Genomic DNA, 24,960 nt, shown 5'->3' with positions numbered 1-24,960 from the left:
AAGGTTTTTTTTTAATTTTAATAAAGTCCAGTTTTTAAAACTTTTCCTCTATGTGTATACACTGCCTTTTTTGTCCTACTTAAATCATTGATTAGAGATTTTTCTCTCAGAAGCTTGCTTTAGCTTCTAAATTTTGGCTGTTTTGTGAGGTAAAGTATGTTTGTGAATTAATTTTCCATTTGAATATCCATTTGAACCAGAACCTTTTATTGAAAAGACCATTCTTTTCTCCCTTACATTGGCACAGTAAATCATGTGGCCATGTATATGTGAGTGTTTCTGAACTCTATGTTGTATTCCAGTGTTTTCAAATAATTTTATTATATTTTACATGCAATCTTTTTTAAAGCTTTTGATTTTCTAATTGTTTTTTCTTTTCTAGGAATATAGTTTCTTTTTTATATTGATTCTATCAACTTTATTTAGAATTTTGTTCAGATCTTTTATATCCTTACTGATCCCCCCCCCCCCCCGATTCTATTAGTTACTGGGAGAGATGTGTTATAATCTCTAATTAGGACTTGGATTTGTCTGTTTCTCATCTGGATTCTGAGCCCTTGTGTCCTATGTGTTTTGAGGTTATATTTTTAGGTGACTGAGATTGTCTTATTTCTACTGAATTGACCCTTTATCTCTGAATCATCTGCCTTTGTCTCCAGTAATGCTTCTTGCCTTAAAGTCCACTTGCCTGGTACCAGTTTAGGTGTACCAGGCTTCTTCTGGTTGATGTATGTATGGTGGATCTTTCTATTTTCATCTTTATCTTTTTTATTATTAGTCATATCTTTGGTAAACAGCAGGCATTTTGTTTTGTTGTGTTATACAGTGGGGCAATTGTAGTCATTTAATGCAATTATTGATAAATTTTTATTTTGATTCATTATTTTTTTCTCTTTGTCTTGTTTATTCTTTTTTTTTTTCCTTTTGGTATTAGTTCACTTTTAAAAATTTAATATTTGGTGTCTTTTGTTTTCTTTTTTGAGAGACAGAGTGCGAGACAGAGTGAGAGAGGGAGACACAGAACCCGAAGCAGGCTTCAGGCTGAGCTGTCGGCACAGAGCCTGACATGGGGCTTGAACTCATGAGCCATGAAATCATGACCTGAGCCATGAGATCAGGACAATTAAGCAACTGAGCCACCCAGGCGCCCCTAGTTCACTTTTTATTTCATCTTCTTCCTCTATTAGCATGCTATTTATACTTAATTTTATTATTCTTTTAGTGGTTACCCTAAAGATTAGAGTGAGCATCCTTGGCCTATTAGAGTCAACTTTAAAAAAATCTTACAATAATTATAGATTCACAGGAGGTTTTCAATATAATAGAGAGGTCCTATATGTACTTCACCCAGTTATCTCCAGGGGTGATGTCTTGGTAATTACAGTAAAATATCAAAACCAAGAAACTGATAATGGTACAATGTGTGTCCATTTCTTCAGTCCATGTCATTCTCTGGCATACATTTGTGGAGCCACCATCGCAATCTAGGTACTATTTCATCACCACAATGATCTCTCTGTGCTACTCCTTAATAGTTATACCCTGTTCCCTTCCTGCCACCACCCCTGTCCTCTGGCAACTTTTTCCATCTTTATAATTTAACCATTTCAAGAATTTTATGAAAATATCATCATAATGTATGTGACCTTTTGAGATTGTTTCATGTTTTTCATTACTCATGACACTCTTGTGATCTATCCAAGTTGTGTATATTAATATTTTATTCTTTTTTGTTGTTTAGTATTATTTGCTGGTAGGGGTACACCTCTTGAGAGACATTTTGTTTGTTTCTAGGTTTTTACTCTTGTAGATAAAGCTTCTGTGAGCATTGCATATATGTTTTTGTGTGAATGTTAAGTATTAATTTCTATATAATAAATGCCTAAGGGTGTAATTGCCATGTTGTATGGTAAATGCATGTTTAGTTTTTTTTCAAAAACTGCCTAACTCTTTGCCAGTGGGGCTGTACCATTTCACATTCCTGCCAGCAATGTGGGAGAAATCCATTTTCTCCACATTCTTACCAGCACTTGGTTTTACCACTATTATTTATTCAGTCATTCTGATAGATATATAGTGATAGTATTTGTGCTTTTAATTTGCATTTCCAGGATGGATAATAATGCTGAACATATTTTATGTTCCCATTTGCCATCCACACAACTTTCTGGTGAAATGTCTTTCTTTGTTCGTTTTCTACTTGGATCTTTTTTAATATTGAGTTTTCCTTTTTTAAGCCAGACCTGAGTCCTTTGTCAGATATATTACCCTGAAGTTATTTTGATTTTATTTTAATTGGAACTTTTACTACTTCTTGGAAAATGAAAGGAGCTTAGTACAGTTCAACCTCATGTACCCTACTCGTGTCTTTTATGTAATTGACATGTACTTTCATTCTACTTATATTTAAAACTCCACAAATTTTATTTATTGTTTTAAGATATTACCATTGATTTACTCATATTTTTATTTTCATTTATTTATTTTATTTTAAGTATATTTATTTATTTTGAGAGAGTGAGTGTATGTGTGCACAAGCTGGGGAGGGGCAGAGAGAGAGAGGAGAGAGAGAGAATCCTAAGCATGAACCATGAGATCATGATCTGAGCTGAAATCCAGAATTGGATGCCTAACTGACTGAGCCACCCAGGAGCCCCTGTTTTTATTTTATTTTATTTTATTTTATTTTATTTTATTTTATTTTATTTTATTTTATTTTTTTATTTATTTTATTTTATTTTATTTATTTATTTTATTTATTTTATTTTATTTTATTTTATTTATTTTTATTTTATTTTATTTTTTTATTTTATTTTATTTTATTTTATTTTATTTATTTTATTTTATTTTATTTATTTTATTTTATTTTATTTTATTTTATTTATTTTATTTTATTTTATTTTTTTATTTATTTTATTTTATTTTATTTTATTTTATTTTATTTTATTTTAGAGAGAGAGAGAGAGACAGACAGACAGACAGACAGACATTGTGTGAGCAGGGGAGAAGGGCAGAGGGAGAGAGAGAAAGAATCCCAAGCATACTCCACACTCAGCATGAGCCCAATATGGGGCTTGATCCCAAGAACCTGGGATCATAACCTGAGCCAAAGTCAGGAGTCGGTCTTTCAACTGGACTGAGCCACCCAGACACCCCTACTCACATTTTTAAAACTTGTTTTTGTGTGTGTGTGTGTTCTTCAGTCTTTTGTGCTAATGTAAGGAAATTCCATGAGGGATCTTTATTAATTCTAAGAATTTACTTGTGAATTTCTTTTGTACAGTTCTGAAGCAACACTGTGTGTGAGTATGTGTGTAGGGAAGGTGTTCTGAAAATGCTCAGGTGACCTTTTTTCGTTGTTGTCATTTTGTACTTTTTTATTCTATTGTCTTCTGTTTTTCATTGATTAACTTGAAAAGTCAGCTGTCTGTTTTACTCTTCTCTGAAGATAAGGTTCTTTTTTGTTCTGGTGACTTTTAAGATCTCCCCTAGGTCTTGGCTTTCAGCAGTTTTACTATGACACTCTGTGGTAGTCTACCTCTGGGATGGACACCAATAATCCCTGCCATCTGGTATTCATGCTTTTGTGTGATCTCTTCTCTTTGAGTGTGGGGTGGGTTTATTGATTTACTTCTGATGAATAGAATATGGCAGAAGTGGTTGCTTCTTTTTGACACCTTCAGAGTTGTTCTTACACACAGCTCTTTATATAAATTTTCTAATTGATCTCAGTGGAAGGGTTACTCTGATACAGCTATTCCCACAGGGTGGGCTTAATTATATATAGAACGAAAGAGAATTGTTTATTTTCCTGGCATGCTATTGTAGAAGAGCAGCTCTCCTAGCAACACCTCCAGATGAGTGGCTTGCTTTTCAGTAGTCCTGGAGGGCATAGTGACTGATGCTCAGAGCACAACTCATTTCTTCAGACATGTCCTGTGTGCCACCTGAGGGTGCAGTGTCACCTGGGGGGCAAATGTACATTTGTCAGAGTCCTTTTTAGAGCTCTTTTGCCAGTCATAATTTTTTTTTGTAACTATGTGACTCCATTACATAACATAAAAGTTATGGCAAAAACTTTTTCCGTGAACATTTACTTAAATTCTCTTGAAAGACTATGTAAATGAATTGAGAAAACAGTTGTTGGTAAATTTATTGGGTGTGATCAAACTGTAACATTCTGAAGAAAGATCTTCTAAACATCGAGGTTTTTTTAATGAAATGGTTTCTCAGGTGTCCAAACTCTTGCTCCATCTTAAAGAGACTGAAATTAAAAATAATGCCCTATTACTTGAGTGCAGTTCATGCAGGAAAGAAGGTGGGGACCTCCCATGCATCAAGATACTTGTGAATGAATACATACATGCTTTGGATCAAAATGCTTTCCAAGTTTGTATTTGTCCTTTGTTATGATTTCTGCTCAGTCTGACGTTTTGAGATAGCTCAACCAATTCCTGTTCTGACTGCATCTTATAAGAGGACTTCACCTGTACTTCTAAAAACTGAGAGGTGTTTCATCCTGCCTTTTTACAAAGACTTTGACAACTTTTTCAATTGACTGATTTACATAACCTTCATTTTAAGTTATGTTTTAGGTATTAGCACTAATTAAAATCCATAAATTAGGTTAATCCGTCTATTTACTAAGAACACAAAAGGACCTTTTAGATTGAAATACTCAGCCAGAACTTAAACAGAGAACAGTTAATTACTTGGTGACTCTTGCTCGTTTACTAGCAACTTACATAAATTATACAGATTGTTTATCTGTATATAAAAATCACCAGATAGTTGTGTTTTCTTCTGTTTATTTTATATTTATAAACCAAGATGGGAGTCAAGCTTTTTTATTAAACATTTATGCTGTGTCTGCTATGAACAGGTCTGTCAAGGCAAGTAAGATCCATTCCTGTTTTTCAAGATTATATATAGTTCAGAAAGCCATTTTATTAAACAGTTATAGCAGAGTTGAAAGGTGTGTTTGTGCTTTCTCCTATGAATGCAAATCTGCACATTTAAAAACAACTCTTTTGTATAATGATATAATTAGGTTATAGTTTTTAAATATGTGATCTCTTTAACCCTTGCTCTTATATTTACATAGACCTCAAGGGCCAAGAGGAGTTTGGAACAGTTATTGACATTAGTTAAACCTTTACCAAATTTGGAGAAAACAATTGATATTCAATACTTTTAAATGATTCTCATAGTGTTGTACTTTTCTGGTCCTGTAATTTCACTCTTAGAGTGCCTTCATATGTGGTCTTCTATGATATCAGAGCTTCTGTTTCACCAGTCAACTTCATATAGATAAACTCTCTGTTCTTGGAATGTGATTTGTTCATTCTGGCTTACCGTAGCAGAAGTCCAAATATTTTTCTCCTGTGCAAACATACCATAGGCATTAGGTCTTGGTGTGTGGGATCCTCAGCCTGTCACAGAAATCATTATGCCATCTGCTTCAACCTGAGCGGTATATCTTGTGCTGGCAGACTTTATTGAAGTTGCCATGGTTGAGGATTAAAAAAAATCAAGTTTGGCAGAAGGATCTTGCTTTTGAAAAAAATATTAATTGATAATGCCTGCTGTATATTGTAAAATGACCATTTGAAAGATTCCTAAAGGCCTCTTCTAAACACATTGATGTTTTTTTTGGTTTTTAATCCATGATTGTAGATAGCCAATATAATGTTTGGATTATTGGTAACTTTGTTCACTTACTGAATCTTCTGTTCAATTTTAATGATAGGTAACAAACTCTTAGGCATGCATTGGTGATGTGTTGTAAAATATTTTGATTGCTCTGTCAATGTAAACTCTTTACCGAATGTCCTGTTTCTGGAAATGATACCTCAAATGACTGTTTGCTATATGTATAATTTTTTTTAGTGTTTATTTATTTTTAAGAGACAGAGAGACAGCGTGTGAGTGGGGAAGGGGCAGAGAGAGAGGGAAACACAGAATCCGAAGCAGGCTCCAGGCTCTGAGCTGTCAGCACAGAGCCCGATGCAGGGTCCGAACCCATGAACTGTGAGATCATGACCTGAGCCGAAGTCGGACGCTTAACCAACTGAGCCACCCAGGCGCTCCTATTTGTGATATGTATAATAGAAACATAGGAACAGTGTGATGAAAAAAAATCTAGGTCATAGTCAACTTATTAGACGTGTGACTTTGTGAAACTATGTCATCTGTAAAATGGAAATAATGATAGTTGGGTTGTTGGGGAGATGAGATCAGAGTAGGTCCCTAAAAAGATGAACATTCTGCAAATGTGTATTGAATGCCAACTCTGTAAGGCACTCTTCTAGAGAATGAGGATATAATAGAGAATAAAATACTCAAATTCCTCCACTGGCGAATTCTACATTCTAGTCTGTCCCCACCAGCTGGGATGGAAGGTCTATGACAACAGGGTGCATCCAGGTGGTAAGAAGTGCCATGGAGAAAAACAGGGCAGGGTAGGCTCATGGAGCCTAATGATGGGGTGCTTTCTTGGATAGCATTGTCAGGGAGAGCTTCTCTGGGGTGAAGTTGAGCACATCTCAATGAAATAAAGAAATAAGCATGTCGATACTTGCGGAAGGATGTATGTGGCTGATAGAAGGAGCAGGTTGGCAGTCTGAGGAACCATGAAGGGGTCAGTATAGCTGGAGCCTGGCAGGTGAGAGACACAGTGCAAGAGATGAGTTCAGAGACATATCCATAAAGCATCATTGATGTACTCTTTCTGATAAATAATTGTGGGTAAAAATTTACATTAGAGACACCCTACAGAAATAGGAAATTATTTAGCCTTAACTGGTGCTCTTTATAATAGGTGTATACAAGTAATTATAGAATGCTTTTCCAAAATGGAATTATCTTTTTTTGTCACTGTTGTTACTTATGTGATTGTACCTGGAGTTAGCCAAACTGTGAGGTTTGAGGGCGTAGTCCTCTAGACTTCCACCTCTGTTCAAGACTTGACACCAACAGCAAAGAGTTAAGATCTAACTATGGAGTTAGAAGGAAGAATCCACAAAAGACCATCCTCATTTCTGAGATGAGCTGAAAGTCCTGGATCTTCCTCAGACCATCTTCAAGGTTAATAATTCAGTAGAAGGGCCTACAGAACTTTCTGGAAACTGTTATACGCAAGCTTATGGTCCATTATAAAGACAGGGTACGGGTAAAAAAACATTAGCCAAAGGAAGACATAGTACAGGCTGAGAGGATTTCAAAATCCGAAGCTTCCATAAACGTTTCTTTTCCCAAATTGGTAGGTGACCAGAATGCATGGAGTATTGCCAACCCAGGAACCTTGCCTGATTTCGGTGTTCAGACATTTAATTACGGTATCATTTCATAGGCATAATTGATCGCCTATGTGTTGAACTTTGTGTCAGTGTGGAGTGATATCTTGTAGCTTTGGAGCCCCCCATGAAGAGCAAGAAGACCCTCCTATCATTCTGGAAAAGTCCATGGGTTTAGCGGTTACTTCCTAGGAGCTGAGGATGAAAGTCAGACCTGTCTTTGGGAAAGGCCAAATTCATTACTACATACATTGTTCTAAATAGAATTCAAGAATGTAGAAGGTAAATGGTGCTCTGGAATCCCCTCTCAGGGACAACTGTTATATTGGTTGGTGTATAATCTTCCAGATGTTTAATACAAATGTAAATATATTTTTGAATGTACATTGTATTGTACTATGCACATTGTTTGATAACTAGCCTTTTTCACAAGTTTGTATATGAACGTATGATTGTGTGTGTGTGTGTGTGTGTGTGTGTGTGTGTGTGTGTTTTAATGATACTTTCAACACTGGAGGTAGTTTTTAAAAATTGTCCCATCTAATAAACAATACTGCATTGAGCTTCCTTTTACACACATCTTTGTGTATTATTCTCATTTTGTGCTTGAAATTAATTTCTTGAAATAGAGTTGCTGATTGAAAGGGTACAATACTGAAATTATATATGTAACTTCATTATTACCCTCTTGGGATGTTTCCTATGAAATAGTTTATGGAATGTCAAAATTGTTAATAATCTCCTTATTGCTCCTAGGTAAACATTGCAACTTCGGCAATTTCAAATGTTGAATATGCCCACATTCCACATCTCAGCCCAGCTGTAATTCCTACTCTGCAAAATGATTTATTTTTATCATCCTCAAATAATGGGAATCTGGAAGCATTTACAGGATCTGGTACTCCACACATCAATGGAAAACCTGCTTGTGATGACTTTGATCAACTAATCAAAAATATGGCCCAGGTAAGAACATTTCTTCCTGTTAGTTATGATAGAACAGTGCAGTCAGGTCCTGGATAATTGCAAGAATATGCTTGTTTATATTAACATTATATAGATATAAACATATATTATTAAACATATTTATGAAGACATAACATTTGAAAAAATTGAAATGGAAAAAAAGTGGATTTTGCGTCAGTTTGGATGGTTCAGAGATTTTTCTATTTCATTTTTCTTTATTTTTTTATTCTTCAGGGTCAAAATAAAATGTCTCATTGTAGGTGATGAGTGATAAAAGTTATCTGAGAAAATTCTTTGAAATTTCTATTATTTTTTTTTAATTTTTGTTTTAATGTTTATTTATTTTTGAGACAGAGAGAGACAGAGCATGAACAGGGGAGGGTCAGAGAGAGGGAGACACAGAATCTGAAACAGGCTCCAGGCTCTGAGCTGTCAGCACAGAGCCCGATGCGGGGCTCGAACTCACAGACCGTGAGATCATGACCTGAGCCGAAGTCGGACGCTTAACCGACTGAACCACCCAGGCGCCCTTCTGTTATTTTTTTTAAACAAAGTAATACCATTAATAAAAATAACTGAATAGAGTGATTGACTTTTAATTTGATTTCTTGCTTTGTTTCCTGAACAGGGTCGCCACGTAGAAGTTTTTGAGCTCCTCAAACCTCCATGTGGGGGCCTTGGTTTTAGTGTTGTGGGACTTAGGAGTGAAAACCGGGGAGAACTGGGAATATTCGTGCAGGAGATTCAAGAGGGCAGCGTGGCTCACAGGTGAGACTCTCATGGTATCTTCTCTGTGTTTGATACCACATTCAGAAGGTAGAATATAGAGAAACAAAAATGAATTAAAACAGAAACAATCTGTTATTAACCAGTTGTTAGAATTCTTTAACACTGCTATGGTAAGCAAGTTATTTTAAGGGAGAATATCTTTTAAATACAGTCATAATCACTTTTTAGGAAGAAAAGGAAAATTTAAGCAGAACATTATTCTCATTGTTATTAAAACAGCTCTTTTTGATTAGTTTAAAGGTTACTATATAGAAAAATATACAAATGACCCATGATTGCTTGAATTACATTTTTAGTAATATACTCAAAGCAACAACTAAATGTATACACCTTTGCTTTTATTTGTTAGTAAATAGGAATATCTAAGATAAAACGTATAAGTTGAGTGAGTAGCTGTAAAGGTGACTTTTAAATGGGAAGGGTTGATTAAGGATGGACCGGCTGGAGCCAAAACTTATATTTTTGAAAGTAAAATTGTAAGGAAAAGCTTAAAAAGTGTGGACATTAGAAAACTGGATTAAAAATAACCTGAGAATATATGCCAAAGAAGCTTTCCTTTTCTTGCGAGCTGTCAGGTATCTTTTACCCCTTTTTTCCTTCTTGCTAGAGATGGAAGATTGAAGGAAACTGATCAGATCCTTGCCATCAATGGACAGGCACTTGATCAGACAATTACACATCAGCAGGCTATCAGCATCCTGCAGAAAGCCAAAGATAATGTCCAGCTAGTTATTGCCAGAGGCTCATTGCCTCAGCTCATCAGCCCCATAGTTTCCCGTTCTCCATCTGCGGCCAGCACAGTTTCCGCTCACTCTAACCCGGTGAGTCCGTAAGATTTTTAAAAGGGACAGAACATATTTTTCCATTCTTGTTGGTTGTCTATAGACCTACCTTTGTGTAGGTCCTATGTAGTTCTTGAGTTTTTCCCATTTTATGCTTTTATCTCTCCCTAGCTTGGAAAGTTTGTTGTTTAAGTGTATGTCTTCTAAATCAACTTTAACCTTTCTTTGTGTGATTCTTTCAGTTGACTGACTGCATTCCTCAAAAAAAAAAAAAATTATTTCTTCAACAAATCAGACTCTATCTGTAGGCAGATACAGTCTTGATTTTGCTTTGTAAATTACAGAATTATACTGTTAGTGGTAGCTGTCAGTGACTTCAAAGGAATCTTGTAATTTGAAATTCTCTGAGTCAAGATTTTACAGAAGATAATCTTAGCAGGTGATGATTTCTCCTTGATCTTTTTCTTTTTTTAGAAGTTCTAGAAAGGATCTTGCAAATCAGTGCCTATCTTCAACTGATTAAATGCGGTCACTATAAAGTTGTATTGATAATTTCAAGAATGATTATATCAGTAGCAGTAACAATGTGTTGAAAGGGAAGTATACTAAATAAAAGGGACATTGTTAAGGCTTATTATTATGTCTGAACTCCGTTATTTAATATTAATCACAAAATAATATTCACAGAAGTCTCAACTGTAATAGAACTTTTAGTTTCCGCAGATTTTTTTTTCAAATTCATACAGGAGTTTTGTTTTCAGGTTCACTGGCAGCATGTAGAAACTATTGAATTGGTGAATGATGGGTCTGGACTAGGGTTTGGCATTGTCGGAGGAAAAGCAACTGGTGTGATAGTAAAAACCATTCTACCTGGAGGAGTAGCTGACCAGGTAAGCTATTCCAACAGGTCTCTTATGTCGTTTTATCAAATTGTATGCCTTTATTTATTTATTCATTCATTCATTCACTCATTCATTCTAAGATACAGACATAGAGTGGGGGAGGGGCAGAGAGAGATTGGGGGGGGAAAGAATCCCAAGCAGTTTCCACACTTCCAGCAGTGGAGCCCAGTGTGGACTCACAGTGTGAGATCATCACCTTAGCTGAAACCGAGAGCCAGGCACGTAAGTAATGGAGCCACCCAGGCACCCCTGTGCCTTCATCATTTATATTTTGTGTTAGAAGAAACTTTGGCTTAAAAAAAAAATTTTAAAAAAAGAAGAAACTTTGGCTTTACATAATGTCAAAGAAGCTGAATGAGAATCTTCTGTTTTGCTGGGCATTTTCTAAAGTGTTTTCGTAGATTTGGGAGAAATACTTTTGAAAAGGGACATTGATCTTAAGCTACAGTTTTAGGCAGTGATCTTAAGACTCTTGTAGAACCACAGATTAAAGTCCAGGTTATGGTTTTGATCCTTGTAGAGGTAGCTACCTTTTATTTTACAATCATGTATCCTATTTATAAACCTAGTTAGCTGCTGTATAGCCACAAGGTATTATGGAAAGAAGAATACTTTATTACTCAGAGAAAAAAAAACAAGATTCAACTTGGCCCTTTAGTGATGGGTCACTTGTGTCTTCTTTGTAAAAGCACAGCCTATTTTTATCTCTCGGAGTAGTTGGTTAAAGCATTGCCGTTTATGCTATGTGACATTGCTGGAATATATGAGAGAAAAAAATGGAAAGTTATTATGATTTATATATTTAAAAACATTTTTTTAATGTTTATTTTTGAGAGAGAGAGTCAGAGTGTGAGTGGCGGAGGGGCAGAGAGAGAGGATGACATAGAATCTGAAGCAGGCTCCAGACTCCGAGCCATCAGCACAGAGCCTGATGCGGGGCTCAAACTCACGAACCGTGAGATCATGACCTGAGCTGAAGTCGGATGCTCAACTAACTGAGCCACCCAGGCACCCCTGATTTATATTTTAATTTGAGAATTTCTAGTGTCAGAAACTTTTGCTGTTGTCATAACATTTTGTTTATAAATTTGTTTTTCCATGTGTATTTGAACTTAAACTAGGAAGGCAATTCATCAGATATTTTTCATATTCATATATACAAGGCTTGTTTAATGGCAGCTTTATCAGTAGAAGTATTAGCAGTAACACAATAATGTGCATATTTTCTTCCTTTTAGCTCTTAGCCAGCATGTACAGTATTGAATGAAATTTCCCTAGGTGACTGGCTTGCAGTAAATTAAGCTTTATCTTCAGTGTAGAATTGCCCCGTCCAATAATATAGCCACATGTAGCTACTTGCTACTTGTAAAACTCAAATTTAAATTAATTAAAATTAAATAAAATGACAAATTCAGCTTTTCAGTTGGACTAGCCACATTTCAAGTACTCTGTAACCACGTGTCACTAGTTACTGCCATACTGGATGATGCTGTCATTGAAGAAAGTTCTAGTATGGAGATAATAAGTCTGCTTTTTTTACTCCCCTTATCCATCTAAATTTTCATCTCATAAGGATTTCATCTGCAAATGAGTTTTTTAGGGATATTTTTAATTGAAAACACAAGACAAAAAATTGTAGTATTAATTCAGTGCTTTCTTGTGTTCTGTACTATATTTTTTGAGTAATATGTATTTGCATAGTGACTTGGGCTTCATCTTTGCTTAGTGGCATTTTCTTCTTTTTCTGTTCCTCAAAAAATTTTCAAAAGGCTTCATATTTTCTTGCATCTGGTGGGTAGACATCGAAGTGATAAGCTCTTATCAACTATTGGTTTAGGGAATATTTGTGAATTTCAGTTACTTATATCACATTGAATAACATTAAGATGCTTCAAAAGGCAGTTAAAATAACAACCACATGTTTAATATTCCATGATTGGTAATTCACATGACTGCTATTGTTACATTATTCTCTTTCCCTCGTTTGGGATCTCTCTGATGAAATTAAAATATTAATATCCTGGGGGCCTGGTTGGCACAGTCAGTTAAGCCTCTGACTCTTGATCTCTGCTCAGGTCATGATCTCATGGTTTGTGAGTTGAAGCCCCTCATTGGGCTCTGCGCTGACGGCACTGAGCCTGCTTGGGATTCTGTTTCTCTTTCTCTCTGCCCCTCCCCAGCTTGTGTTCTCTCTCTTTCTCTCTCTCTCTCTCTCTCTCTCTCTCTCCCTCTCTCTCTCTCCCTCTCTCTCTCTTCCTCTCTCTCTCTCCCTCTCTCAATATAAATAAATAAACTTAAGAAAATTAAAAAAAAATCAATATCCTGATTAACCAATCTCTTTATTCAGCATGGGCGATTATGCAGTGGAGACCACATTCTAAAGATTGGTGACACTGATCTGGCAGGAATGAGCAGTGAGCAAGTAGCACAAGTGCTCAGGCAGTGTGGAAATAGGGTCAAACTGGTGATTGCAAGAGGTGCCATAGAAGAAGCAGCAGCACCTGCCTCTGTGGGCATCACCCTTTCCTCATCCCCATCTACGCCAGAAATGCGGGTAAGTAGGTGGAAACATTAGGAGGAAAGCCGCAGTCACTAGCATTTAGATGATGGTGATGTTTAGAAACTAGTCTTAATGATATTCACATGTTAGTGCTAAAGAATATAAATTCAAGTGTAACTGTGTTTCAGCACTAATATCTTATTAATTAGGAATAATGTGTAACAGATGAAAAATAGGTTTCTTTAAAAAATTCTAGATTACTGTTTTACATAGTAAATGTTTACATGAAATGTAATGTTACATGAAATGTTTACAGAAATGTTTCGTGTGCTTTCTCTAAGCAGCACATTTATGAGGATACTCTTTTGAAATAATGGACTAAATTTTAAATAATTACTTGATACTGATAACTAAAATGTTTAATTCTATCTATCTCTTAACTAGAAGGCTCTAGTTAGGTGAGCTGGGAGTTCCAGTCATTCTCCTTCAACAGCTTTCCTTTTAGTGACTTTGGATGGGGGGAGGAATAGGGGTGGGAGTATCAACAAAATAATTTTATCCCCAAATCTCTTAAATATTTGAGAAAATAATTACACTCAATTTCTAGATAAGCGTTATAGCAAATGCAAGTGCTACATTCCTTTCTGGTAGATCTAAAAACATCAATGATTTTTTTTTCCTGTTAAAGTTTTTTCTAATTAGTTGCTACAGATTCTTTTTTTAATATCCTAACCTCCTCCACAAGCCCTTTAAAACTTTATTAGAACACTTGAAATTTCCATGATTCTGTTGTTTTTAGGATTGAGTTAGTTGCTATTTTTTGCAGAGAGAAAGAAGTAAAGAAAGAAAGCTTGTGTATGAAAGTATTTAAATCACATTCTTTTGTGGTAAACAAAACATTTTATTCAGCAATATATAAATGAATGCAATACCGAAAACCACTTGATGTAATTGAAAGCTTAGAAAAATATCTATTCTGTGCATATCATCATTTCTGAAGCTTGTGCCCCTTTTAAAACCATTCGATAGTCAAATTGCCACCCTCTAAAATAGCACTCGCATAAGTCTTATTAAAAATAGAAAACACATTTGTTTCAATTGAAGCAGATTTCATCCTGTCATTTTCTTGTAATTATCTAAACTTTAAACTTTTGCTAAGTTTGCACAGATAATTATGTGCAATGAAAAAAATAAATCAAACTTTACTATAAAATTATATCTCATTTAGATGGACTATCAGTGAGATACAGAGTTTGCTTAAAGAAAATCAAAACCATTACCAGCTCACTGCAACGTGTATGGGCATTCGAACCCATAACCTTCGTTCCGTTACGATCTTTGTAGTATTCTCTGGGGACTCTGCTGGAACCACACAAGTATGTAATGCCAGTAGCTTGTTGGTGACTTACCACTCTAGTCCACCAGTGCTTAATTCAGAAAACCATGCCCTTCAGTCCCATATATAATTAATAACAACTCTACATGTTAGAGAAACTTGCTTTCAGCTGTCATTTCAGGAACGAAGATCAATGCAGAAAGGCATACTTTTCTTACAAAGAGCTTTTTATGTTAAAGTCTGAATTTATAAAACAAATACAGTAACAATTTTAAATAGCTTTGTTGCATTTCCCTGGCTTTCAAAATAATCTTCAGTCTATTAATAAAATACCTGGAAGATAGATTAACTCATATTCATGGTACTAGAATCAACTATTAACTTACGATCATAGCAGCAACAACTTAGTGGACACTGTGGCTCCTACATTCTCCTAAGGATTTTACATGCTGAAAGGCATTTTAAGAGCCTTGGTTTTGCAGCCAGCTTATCTGCATTTGAATTCTGCCTCTACTAGACTGCTTGCTGCTTGTCTTTGGTAAGGTTTATGTTCCTCAGTTTCCCCAGAGAAGAATTTATCAATTGTACCTAACCTCATAGGCTTGTTCTAAGGAGTAAATTAACTAAGACAAGTCAAGTGTCTGTTACATAGAAACCACTCAGTAAATGTTAGCTGGGCTTGTTATTCTTATTCCTGATAGACAGTTGAGCCAAGCGATGCTTAGAAAAGTTCAGTGGCAAAACTGGATTTGAACTTGTTGATCTGAATTCAAAATATGAGTTCTTTCAATTGTGGAAATGAATATAAACCATCTCTAAAAATAGAATTTGTTAATAACAGACTATTTGATTTAAAAAAATTGTACACACAAATAATTATGTATTTCTCTGATAAGGGGGTGTTCACCCTTACTGCTGACATTCCTTTTGAGTAAAAATGTAATGGACAGCTCATGTTGTCAACATTGAAGGAGTAGTGCCTGCTATAATTCTCTAGCAGAGTTATTTGCCATCTAATTACATTGTATTATTCTTAGATAAAGGTTGTTGCTTTTTGAGTTTATCTTGTTTGTTTACATGTCTAATTGCTCTATTTGTGTACCAATTTTATTTTAGGTTGATGCTTCTACTCAGAAAAGTGAAGAAAGTGAGACATTTGATGTAGAACTCACTAAAAATGTCCAAGGACTAGGAATTACCATTGCTGGTTACATTGGAGATAAGAAATTAGGTAGTTTTAAACACTTTTTTTTTCTACCTGAGAATTGCCTCTCATATCTTTTCTTTGTCTTATGAAACATTGAATCAACATTATTATGTATTTTCAGATTGTTGGATAAACTGATTGAAAACTTCAGTGTAGGAAACTCAGATACTGTATTTGACAGACAAAATCATTGTCATATTTTCTAGCCTAAGTCTCTGTTGGTTTTGCTTGTGTGGCTTGTTGATTTATAATTATTCATAATTAGGACTTCATATTTGGAGAATGAAAGATGTATAGTTTTTGAGTGTGCTTTGTAAATAGTAAAAAATAAAATCTAAAAACCCTATTTCTAATCTTAGAGCCTTCAGGAATCTTTGTAAAGAGCATTACAAAGAGCAGTGCTGTTGAACATGATGGAAGAATCCAAATTGGAGACCAAATTATAGCAGTAAGTAACACATTTAATAAGAGCTTTGTTAATTTTCATGGTTGAGAAGTGCATTCTCATAGTTTACTCAGTTTTGGGAACTACTGTTAGCTCCATACTAATTTAAGCTTTTTGGTAATTTGAGGCTATCATCAGTCACCAAAAGACAAGTACTGTGTGTTTCCACTTATATGAGGTACCTAAAATAGTCACACTCAGAAATATAATCGTCATTGCAAGATTTTGAATAGAGGGCCAATTGGGGAGCTGTTGTTTAATGGGTACAGAGTTTCAGTTTTGCAAAGTGAAAACATTCTGGAGATCTATTGTATGACACTGTGAATAAACTTAACACTACTGAACTGTGCATGTGAAAATGATTAAGATGCTAAATTGTTTTGTTTTGTGTTTTCTACCACAATTAAAAAAAAAAGAGGTGCCCTTATCTCTCTGCCTTTGCTTCTACATTACAACTTCTTCTTGGGCTTCAAACTAAGTATACCTGTTCACTTCTTGAAACCTATTCTGAAGATGCAGTTGTGCTTGCCACTTAGGTTGGTTGGCTGTATCCTATGCATGAGTTTTAACCACTGTATTTTCTTTTTAACACAAAATGAAAACTACTTTTTTTTTTATTTTGGAGGAAAAGAGAGAGTGCATAGACATAGACCCCAAAAACCATATCCAATACTGAATTAAAACTTGAAAACATAGCTAATGTACTCTTTTTTCCTCCCTAAGATACGTATTTTAATCCATTAGAAAGCTGTTTTTAAAATGTTCAGTTACTTTTGAGAGAGAGAGCCTGTGAGAGTTGGAATTATACAATATGTGGTCCTTTGTGTTTCTTTTTTTTTAAATGTTTCTTTATTTTTGAGAGAGAGAAAGAGAGCGCAAGCAAGGGGGCCACAGAGAGAGAGGGAGACACAGAATCCGAAGCAGGCTCCAGGCTCTGAGCTGTCAGCACAGAGCCCGACACGGGGCTCAAACTCACAAACTGCGAGGTTGTGACCTGAGCCGAAGCCAGACGCTTAACCAACTGAGCCACTTAGGCACCCCAACATGTGATCCTTTGTGATTGGTTTATTCCGCCTAGCATGTTTTCATGGTTCATCCATGTTATAGCATGTATCAATTCTTCATTTGTTTTTATAGCTGAATAATATTTCATTGTAGGGATATACCACCTTTTATTTACCTATTTATCAGTTGATGGACATTTGGGTCATTTCTGCTTTTTGGCGGTTACGGATAATGCTGCCACGAACATTCATGTACAAGTTTTTGTATGGATGTATGTTTTCATTTATCTTGGGTATATAATTAGGAGTGGAGTTGCTGGATCCCATGATAACTGTTTAGTAAGCTTCTTTCACCTACAAAATAGGGATAAGGAAACTTCCCGTGTGTAGTTTTTAGGAAGACCAGATGAGTAATTAATATACCTGTAATTTAATTAACATAATTAATATACACTAGACATAGAAGTACCGTTTTATTAATTAGGCAGATACTTCCTGAAAACCTGAAATGATTGCACATTTTAAAGAGTCTCACAATAGCTTCCCTCCAAACTTGTTGTCATTTTCATTCTTATAAAAGTGGAAATTCATATACGGTTTTGCTCACATAAGGTCAGTAATAAAGGGCATTGTTGAGGAGAAAGTAGAAGCACCCTTCCTCTGTTTTCTTGCTTTCAATAAAATCACTTGTCTTCACTGTCATCAGTGTTCTGAGTTTTAATTTTTAGCAATCTGCTCTTCAAAGTTGCAAGCATCTCAGTCTCTAAAGAAACTTCCTGCAGTGCTTTTGCTCATGCATGAATTTTTGTGAATGTCGCCATCTTGTGGACTGTTGCGATGTTGGTGGTGGCATTCTTCACCCTGGTTGCGTTTTCACAACTGCAGTCTTTGCTTTTCAGTTTCTGTTTTGGCAACAGCTGTTTGAAGCTGTGCTATACTCTGTTTTTGTTTTGTAGTTGTTGAGGTGGTGAGAAAATTGAGAAATTGTTTCTTACTATTGTGAGGAAGTATTTTATAACATTAAACCAATTTTGCTATAAGATTCCTGTTTCACACATTGTGATCTGTTGACCCCTAGGGTTTCACTGTGACTATTACAGGGTAGGGAATAGAGCAGTTGACTCCATTTTATTCTGGTATATTGGTATTCCGTATAAGAATTATTTGATCAAGGGATTCTATTGTATTTTAAAAAGTTGACCAAACTTGTCATCTGATGAGATCATATACTCATTCCATTTAATTAATTAATTAATTAAATTTTAAATTATTTTTAGAGAGAGAGGGAGTGCAAGTAGGGGTGGGGCAGGAGAGAGAGAGAGAGAGAGAGAGAATGAATGAATGAATGAATGGATCTTAAGCAGGCTCTGTCACCCAGGCATCTCATTCTTTTTAGATTGATATATAGAGGTCTTTGCTAAAAGCAATGTGGAATTATGATTGATTGGGGTTTTCAAGTTGTTTCAACTAGTGATTCTCTCCTGTAACTGTTCCTGCTGATTGTCGTGTCTGCCCTGTGCATTGTGAGGTTACTGGAGCTCTCCTCGAGGGAGCACATAGGCGGTTCTGTTGCTGTTGCGTGTAGTTCCGGTGCCCTGTGGTACCATTGGGTCTGAAGCCACGTCTTCACTCTGCCTGTGATAATGACAGACCACGGCCACCCGGGGCCCTATTTTGGGCTCTGGTGACCTCATCTCATGTGTGTGATGAGTGTAATGATATTGAACAGAAAGTGCTCTCGGGAAGGCCTGAGATTTTCATGTTGGTGAATCACTTCTTCCGTCTGTTAATAATACCAGCTTCTGGGTTCCTTCCCAGTGTAAAGTGCTCGGGCACTGTAATTTGGGGGAAATCGCACCCTTATTCCCATATAACAGATGAAGATACTGAGAAATTGGAACTGAAATCTCGTTCCATGATTATTCCATTACAGCAATTTCTTTTGTACTGGTACCATCTCTATCTAACATTTGGGTAAAAGGGGAAATGGTTTTAAATTGAGGTCATCAAATTTTGAAAGTAAAGGAAGAATGCAGGTTTTGGTTTGTTTTTGTTTTTACCATACTTGGACTTTATTGCTATTGACAAAATAATGTGCATTTGATTTTTAAAAATGAAATTGAGCTTTGAAAGAGTTGAGCAATAAAAATCTATTATAGATGAAAAGTTGCAACCTAAGTGAGCCTCAAAGTTGAGATTTTTATGATTTTTTTCTTATTCTCTTTACTATCCTGGTGGTAACATGTTCATTTGTTTTTAGATTAATATTTGTCTTTGAGGTTTAAAGATCATAACATTGGAACATGGTTGAAAAACCTCACAGAAACCACTATTAGTATTTCAGAAAAATTCCACGTATATTTAAATAGGATCATATTATATTTGCTTTACTTTTTTTTAAATTAATGTTTATTTGTTTTTGAGAGAAAGAGGGGCAAAGAGAGAGGGAGACACAGAATCTGAGGCAGGCTCCAGGCTCTGAGCTGTCAGCACAGAGCCGGAAGTGGGGCTCAAACTCCCGGACCACAAGATCATGACCTGAGCTGAAGTTGGACACTTAACCGAGTTAGCCACCCAGAGGCCCCTGTTTTACCTTTTTATTTTTTATTTTACTTAAAAACATACTTGGAAGGTATAGTCATCTCATCACATGTAGTTCTATTGTAATATATTTAAGCGGTACATATTCACGGATGGCTAATGTTTTTTACAGTTTTCTGCTGTTATAAACACCTGGCATTACATACCACTTTTTATGTCTCTTACAGGCTGACTTGAAGCATCTGATTTTTCTCTAATACTGTTAGATTTGGATTTTACTTGTTCCTCAGCACTGGATCTTGTATGCCACTGTTTTCTTTCTTTAAATTTTAAATCTGATTAATCTCTCAATCAGCTAGAGTGTTTTGAGTAAATTTTATGGAAAGAGAATGTATTGGTAGGCTTGCCAAACCTTTTCTGTCTGAGAATCTCTTCTGCTGCCTTGGACAGTTTGGCTGGGAATAACAAAAACATTCCATAAGAGAAACTTAGGGGAGGTAATCTTAAACAACTTTTAAGATTTTGCAACATTCCTGTTTAATTTTTATCTTCTTTTTTTTTTATGTTTTTTTAAATTTTTATTTTTATTTTTATTTTTTTTATTAATTTTTTTTCAACGTTTATTTTTGGGACAGAGAGAGACAGAGCATGAATGGGGGAGGGGCAGAGAGAGAGGGAGACACAGAATCGGAAACAGGCTCCAGGCTCTGAGCCATCAGCCCAGATCCTGACGCGGGGCTCGAACTCCCCGACCGCGAGATCGTGACCTGGCTGAAGTCAGACGCTTAACCAACTGCGCCACCCAGGCGCCCCTCCTGTTTAATTTTTAATAGGGAAGGATTTTCCCTTTCCTTCTGGAAGAAATCTTATACAAGTATCATGGCTTACCTCATTCTCAGAGAATAAAATGCCCTATGGCCAATGAGAATCACTAAACACAGTCCCAGTTTAGTGACTGAAAATTTCTTCGGGCTCCTGGGTGACTCATTCGGTTGAGTGTCCAACTCTTGATTTTGGCTCAAGTCATGATCCCAGGGTCATGGGACTGAGCCCCACATTAGGCTCGGCACTGAGTGTGGAGCCTGCTTAAGGTTTCTCTCTCTCTCTCTCTCTCTCTCTCTCTCTCTCTCTCTCTCTCTCTCCCTCTGCCCCTCTCCCCTACTTGTTCTCTCTCTCTAAACAAAAAACAGAAACAAACCAAACAACAACAAAAACCCACCCCCCCCAAAAAAAAAGAAAGAGAAAAGAAAAGATAGAAAATTTCTCCTCCTAAGTAGTAATTGAATTTTAAACTACAGCCCTGGTGTAGCGGAAGCTTGCCCTGAAGTGATGGCTTACCTAGGGATAGAGAGTGTATGCTCCAGTTTATCTTTCCCTACCTAGCTATTCTTTTTTTCCCTCACCTTCTTATGGCAGGTTCTGCCCCTACCACCATAAAAGGTGAGAGAAGGAAGTGTAGGGAGGATAATCAGATACACTGTCCTTGACTCTTCTGCTGTAAGATGGTTTTGTGCCGAGTGAGCCTGGCATATGCTTAAAACTGCTTCTTAAGAGTTCCTTCTTGGATTCTTAGGAGGTCCTAGATGGGTTCCTGAAGATGTTTGATTTAACTTCCCAAGACGGATGATGGAGTTTTCATCTGACTTTTCTTACCTTTGGCCTCTGGTTTCTCAGCAGTCTACTCCATAGATTGTCTTTGGGGTACCATCATTCCCTAGGGGCACTCTTGGGTAGGTTTCAAAATGGCTTGAGCCTGACTTTCTCACGTGTGTGGCCTCCCTCAGGTCTATGCCCAAAGTCAGACATTTATCAACATAATAGCCATTTTTCTCTTGCTCCCCTGTCAAAGCGACTAAACAGCCTCTCCCTTGTCCTCCCGATGAAGTTAGACATAATCCACTGCATCCTTCCCTACTACCGGTGACTGATCTCTTCTGACTTGAGGCCAAGGGTGAAACATCTAAGTGGGTGGCTTGGGGACTTACAGTCATCTTCTGTCTTAAACAAACAAACAAACAAAACAAAAAAAACAAACCTCTTTAATTTTTCCTGACCTGTCACAACCCACCTCTTCTATGCCGTAACTGTGTGTACGTTTTCATCCTTACTACTTGGTTTAAATTTCTGCCTGATGGGCCTGCTCATAGCTCGTTGTGGTACAGGATATAAATCATCTTAGCATCTCAACCATGATTTCCAGTTTTACATATATCACACTAAATGTAAAACTCTTGATTTGTAATTTCTTTACCACAAATTCTCTGGGTAACCTGCTCACTCTGTTGTCTAAATGCTGGCAGATTCTTTTTTCTTTTGACCTTTGAAATCCAAGAATTTTACCAGGATATGTCTAAGTGTTAGCATTTTCTTTGGTTTTGTTTTTTAAATTTGTTTTCTGGTTTTTCATGTACCTCTTTTATTTGTAGACTAAGGTAAATTTTCCTAACCTCCTAATCATTTCTTTGCTTATTTTTTCCTCATTTATTCTCTTTTCCTTGTAATTCTTTTCATTCATATTGATTTTTAGATCAGCCTATATATGTCTTTAGTCTTTTCTGATAATTTTTTTGCTTATTCTTTTCTTCTGAAATAGGGGAACATTGTATGCTCCTGCCTTCCATTACCTGGCTGTTTTTGTAGTATTTAAAATCCTGTTGACTGCCCTCGTTGTAACAGCTTTCCTTTTCTTTTCTGGTAGATACTTGTTTTTTCCTTATAACTAAATCCATGTTTCCGTGAATGCAGTGAAATATTAATCCTTTGGAGGGAAGTTTCAGAAAATATCTTTTTTCCTGTTCACTACAGTAACAATTTCATTGGAAGATGTTTGTAGTGATGCCTCAGTGCAAGCGCCTTCTTTTGGACATGGTATCTTCCTCCATATCCTGTGACCTTTCATCATTCTTAGTAGGAATTGTGCTTGTACAAATGGGATTTGAGATGGATTCTGCCAAAGATTGTGTTGGTTTTGTCCAGATGATTCAGGAATTGACAGAGCAAGAAGGAAGGGGAACATTTAAATTTATTTAAGTTTCACTTGTAGATTAATAAAGATGAAACCAGTGCTGGGGTATCACAGTGGGGAATTTTGCCCCTGTGTACTGAGAGATTGTTTTCTGTGTCTGTTGTGGAGCCAGGAGTTGGTTGGGGTTGTGTGGGTGCATGTGTGTAGGGTGTGGTGTCATTGCATATGTGTAATTCCATGCTGCTGCATGCTCCCAGCATGGTATGCAACCTTTAGCACTTGGTGTAATTTTGTGGAATCACTGCTTAAGATCCACAGGTACCATCTGACTACCTCATTTTAATAAGAGACTGTTGTTGGATTTTACTGGAGTTTCTTCTCAAAGACCAAACAAACTATTCTTTCACATAGATTCAACTGGCCTGCTTTGGATCTAGTCATGTCCAGGCCACTCCTAGTAGAAGTTTCCTCCAAGTTACTGTCATAAGGACTTTTATTTTTCCATGGTTTCCAGTTGTGTTGCAGTGTTTTCTCTGTTGTTACATTTTTATTAGTTATTCCAAAAGGGAATCAACAGGGTGAAGGTAGGAGGAAAGAGAAGAGAGGTAGACACCTAAACTCAAAAGTATTATGCCAACTTTAAGTAACTTGCAAAGGGTAAGATTGTTATCTAGATAAATGTAGAAAAATCTATATCAGAAGTCTCTAGATTTTTGAGTATCTCCCAATTAAACACTGCATTCTCCCTCTTCTTCCCCCCTTTATGTATTCATATGTGATATATATTTTCTCTTTCTCTCTGTCTATATATATATATACACATATATGTATATATATATGGTATTATATATATTGTTTCATATATAATTAGTATATATGTTATATGTGTACATAAAACAAATGGAATTTTAAAATATGTTTAATTAAAAGTCCTTTTATATCCTTTCAGAAACCTCTGAAGTAAGGTATTATATCTTAGAGATCATGATCTAGCTCTTGTAATTCTCATTCATTTCAGTGCCTAATGTGGCCAGCACTGTGCTTAGAAAAGCATGACACTTACACAGCCATTTTATACCCATTTTACAATGCAAAAGAAATATCAATGACTTTGAGTTTCAATATTAAATATGTTACACTTTTCCAAACTGCTTTCAATGTAGTTTTGAAATTTTATAATTTTCAATGAAATTTTAAAAAATAAGGTGCTATAAACCACTTATTTATTCAAAAGGTAATTTGCTTTACACATAAATCCTTGACAAATGGACCAATGACTCTATATTCCCATTTGGGATGAATATCTGCTGTATAGACAGCGGTATGTTTTGGTGACTTCAGAGCCCGTCCTTTTGGAGTATGCAGTCACAAACCTAATAATGACAGAAACTGTAAAATTAAAGTTCTGGTAGGGGCGCCTGGGTGGCTCATTTGGTTAGGCGTCCGACTTCAGCTCAGGTCATGACCTTGCCGTTCCTGAGTTTGAGCCCCGCCTTAGGCTCTGTGCTGACAGCTCAGAACCTGGAACCTGCTTCAGATTCTGTGTCTCCCTCTCTCTCTCTGCCCCTCCCCTGCTCACACTCTGTCTCTTTCTCTCCCTCTCTCTCTCTTATAAATCAGTAAACATTAAAAATTTTTTAAAAATATTCTGGTTAATGCTGGGAGGGAGAAATGGTAAAGGGGGCTTTGAGTTAGTCAGAGACCTTATGATAGCTCAGTTCTGCATGTAACTATTGCACGGACATCTGAAGCAAGTACAGGTGTTTTCTGGGTGGACAGATGAGAAAGAACATGGGCTGGAGGGAGCCCAGAGAGTCTAGACTCGGGGAGCAGAACCTGCAGAGGTCTTCTGGCTAAGGGGAGCATTGCAGGGTGGGAGTGGAAATGCGTGTATGGGGGCTGGAGGGCACAGGGGTGGGCAGCCCCGTGCCAGATGAGATTGGTGGTGCAGCTGGGGACACTTGACACAGGTCTTTCTAAGTTGTGTTCACAGTATGGAAAATTGACCTAAGGAATATTCTACCAAAGGCAGGGTTGGGACGATGTGATCATATCTTCAGTTTGGAAAGATCACAGTGGCATCTTCAAATGTTTCATCCTTTGTGAACTAGAAAAAGGGAAAACCCCATGTATTTTTTGAAGAGGCAAAGAAATAAAAAGGAAGGTAGTTTTGTCATCTTTTTTTAAAGCCAGGTTAAGTGTGATTTTGGAATACATCAGTGCTGTCA

At 36.4% G+C, this 24,960-nt stretch overlaps 1 protein-coding gene across 20 annotated transcripts in view; it reads left to right on the top strand.

Annotated features, from left to right (window-relative positions):
- Positions 1-24,960, top strand: part of MPDZ (multiple PDZ domain crumbs cell polarity complex component) — a 162,605-nt gene that overhangs the window by 44,347 nt on the left and 93,298 nt on the right. For all 20 annotated transcript variants that reach the window (XM_043566176.1, XM_043566183.1, XM_043566172.1 and 17 more), the window contains exons 4-10: positions 8,052-8,261; positions 8,890-9,029; positions 9,658-9,871; positions 10,594-10,722; positions 13,082-13,288; positions 15,687-15,801; positions 16,137-16,225. In XM_043566176.1, coding sequence (XP_043422111.1) covers positions 8,052-8,261; positions 8,890-9,029; positions 9,658-9,871; positions 10,594-10,722; positions 13,082-13,288; positions 15,687-15,801; positions 16,137-16,225 — 1,104 coding nt within the window. The remainder of the gene's footprint in view (positions 1-8,051; positions 8,262-8,889; positions 9,030-9,657; positions 9,872-10,593; positions 10,723-13,081; positions 13,289-15,686; positions 15,802-16,136; positions 16,226-24,960) is intronic.

This window comes from Prionailurus bengalensis, chromosome D4 (genome assembly GCF_016509475.1).
Source record: "Prionailurus bengalensis isolate Pbe53 chromosome D4, Fcat_Pben_1.1_paternal_pri, whole genome shotgun sequence".
Classification (NCBI taxonomy): Eukaryota; Metazoa; Chordata; class Mammalia; order Carnivora; family Felidae; genus Prionailurus; species Prionailurus bengalensis.
This window is presented reverse-complemented; position numbering and strand designations above follow the sequence as displayed.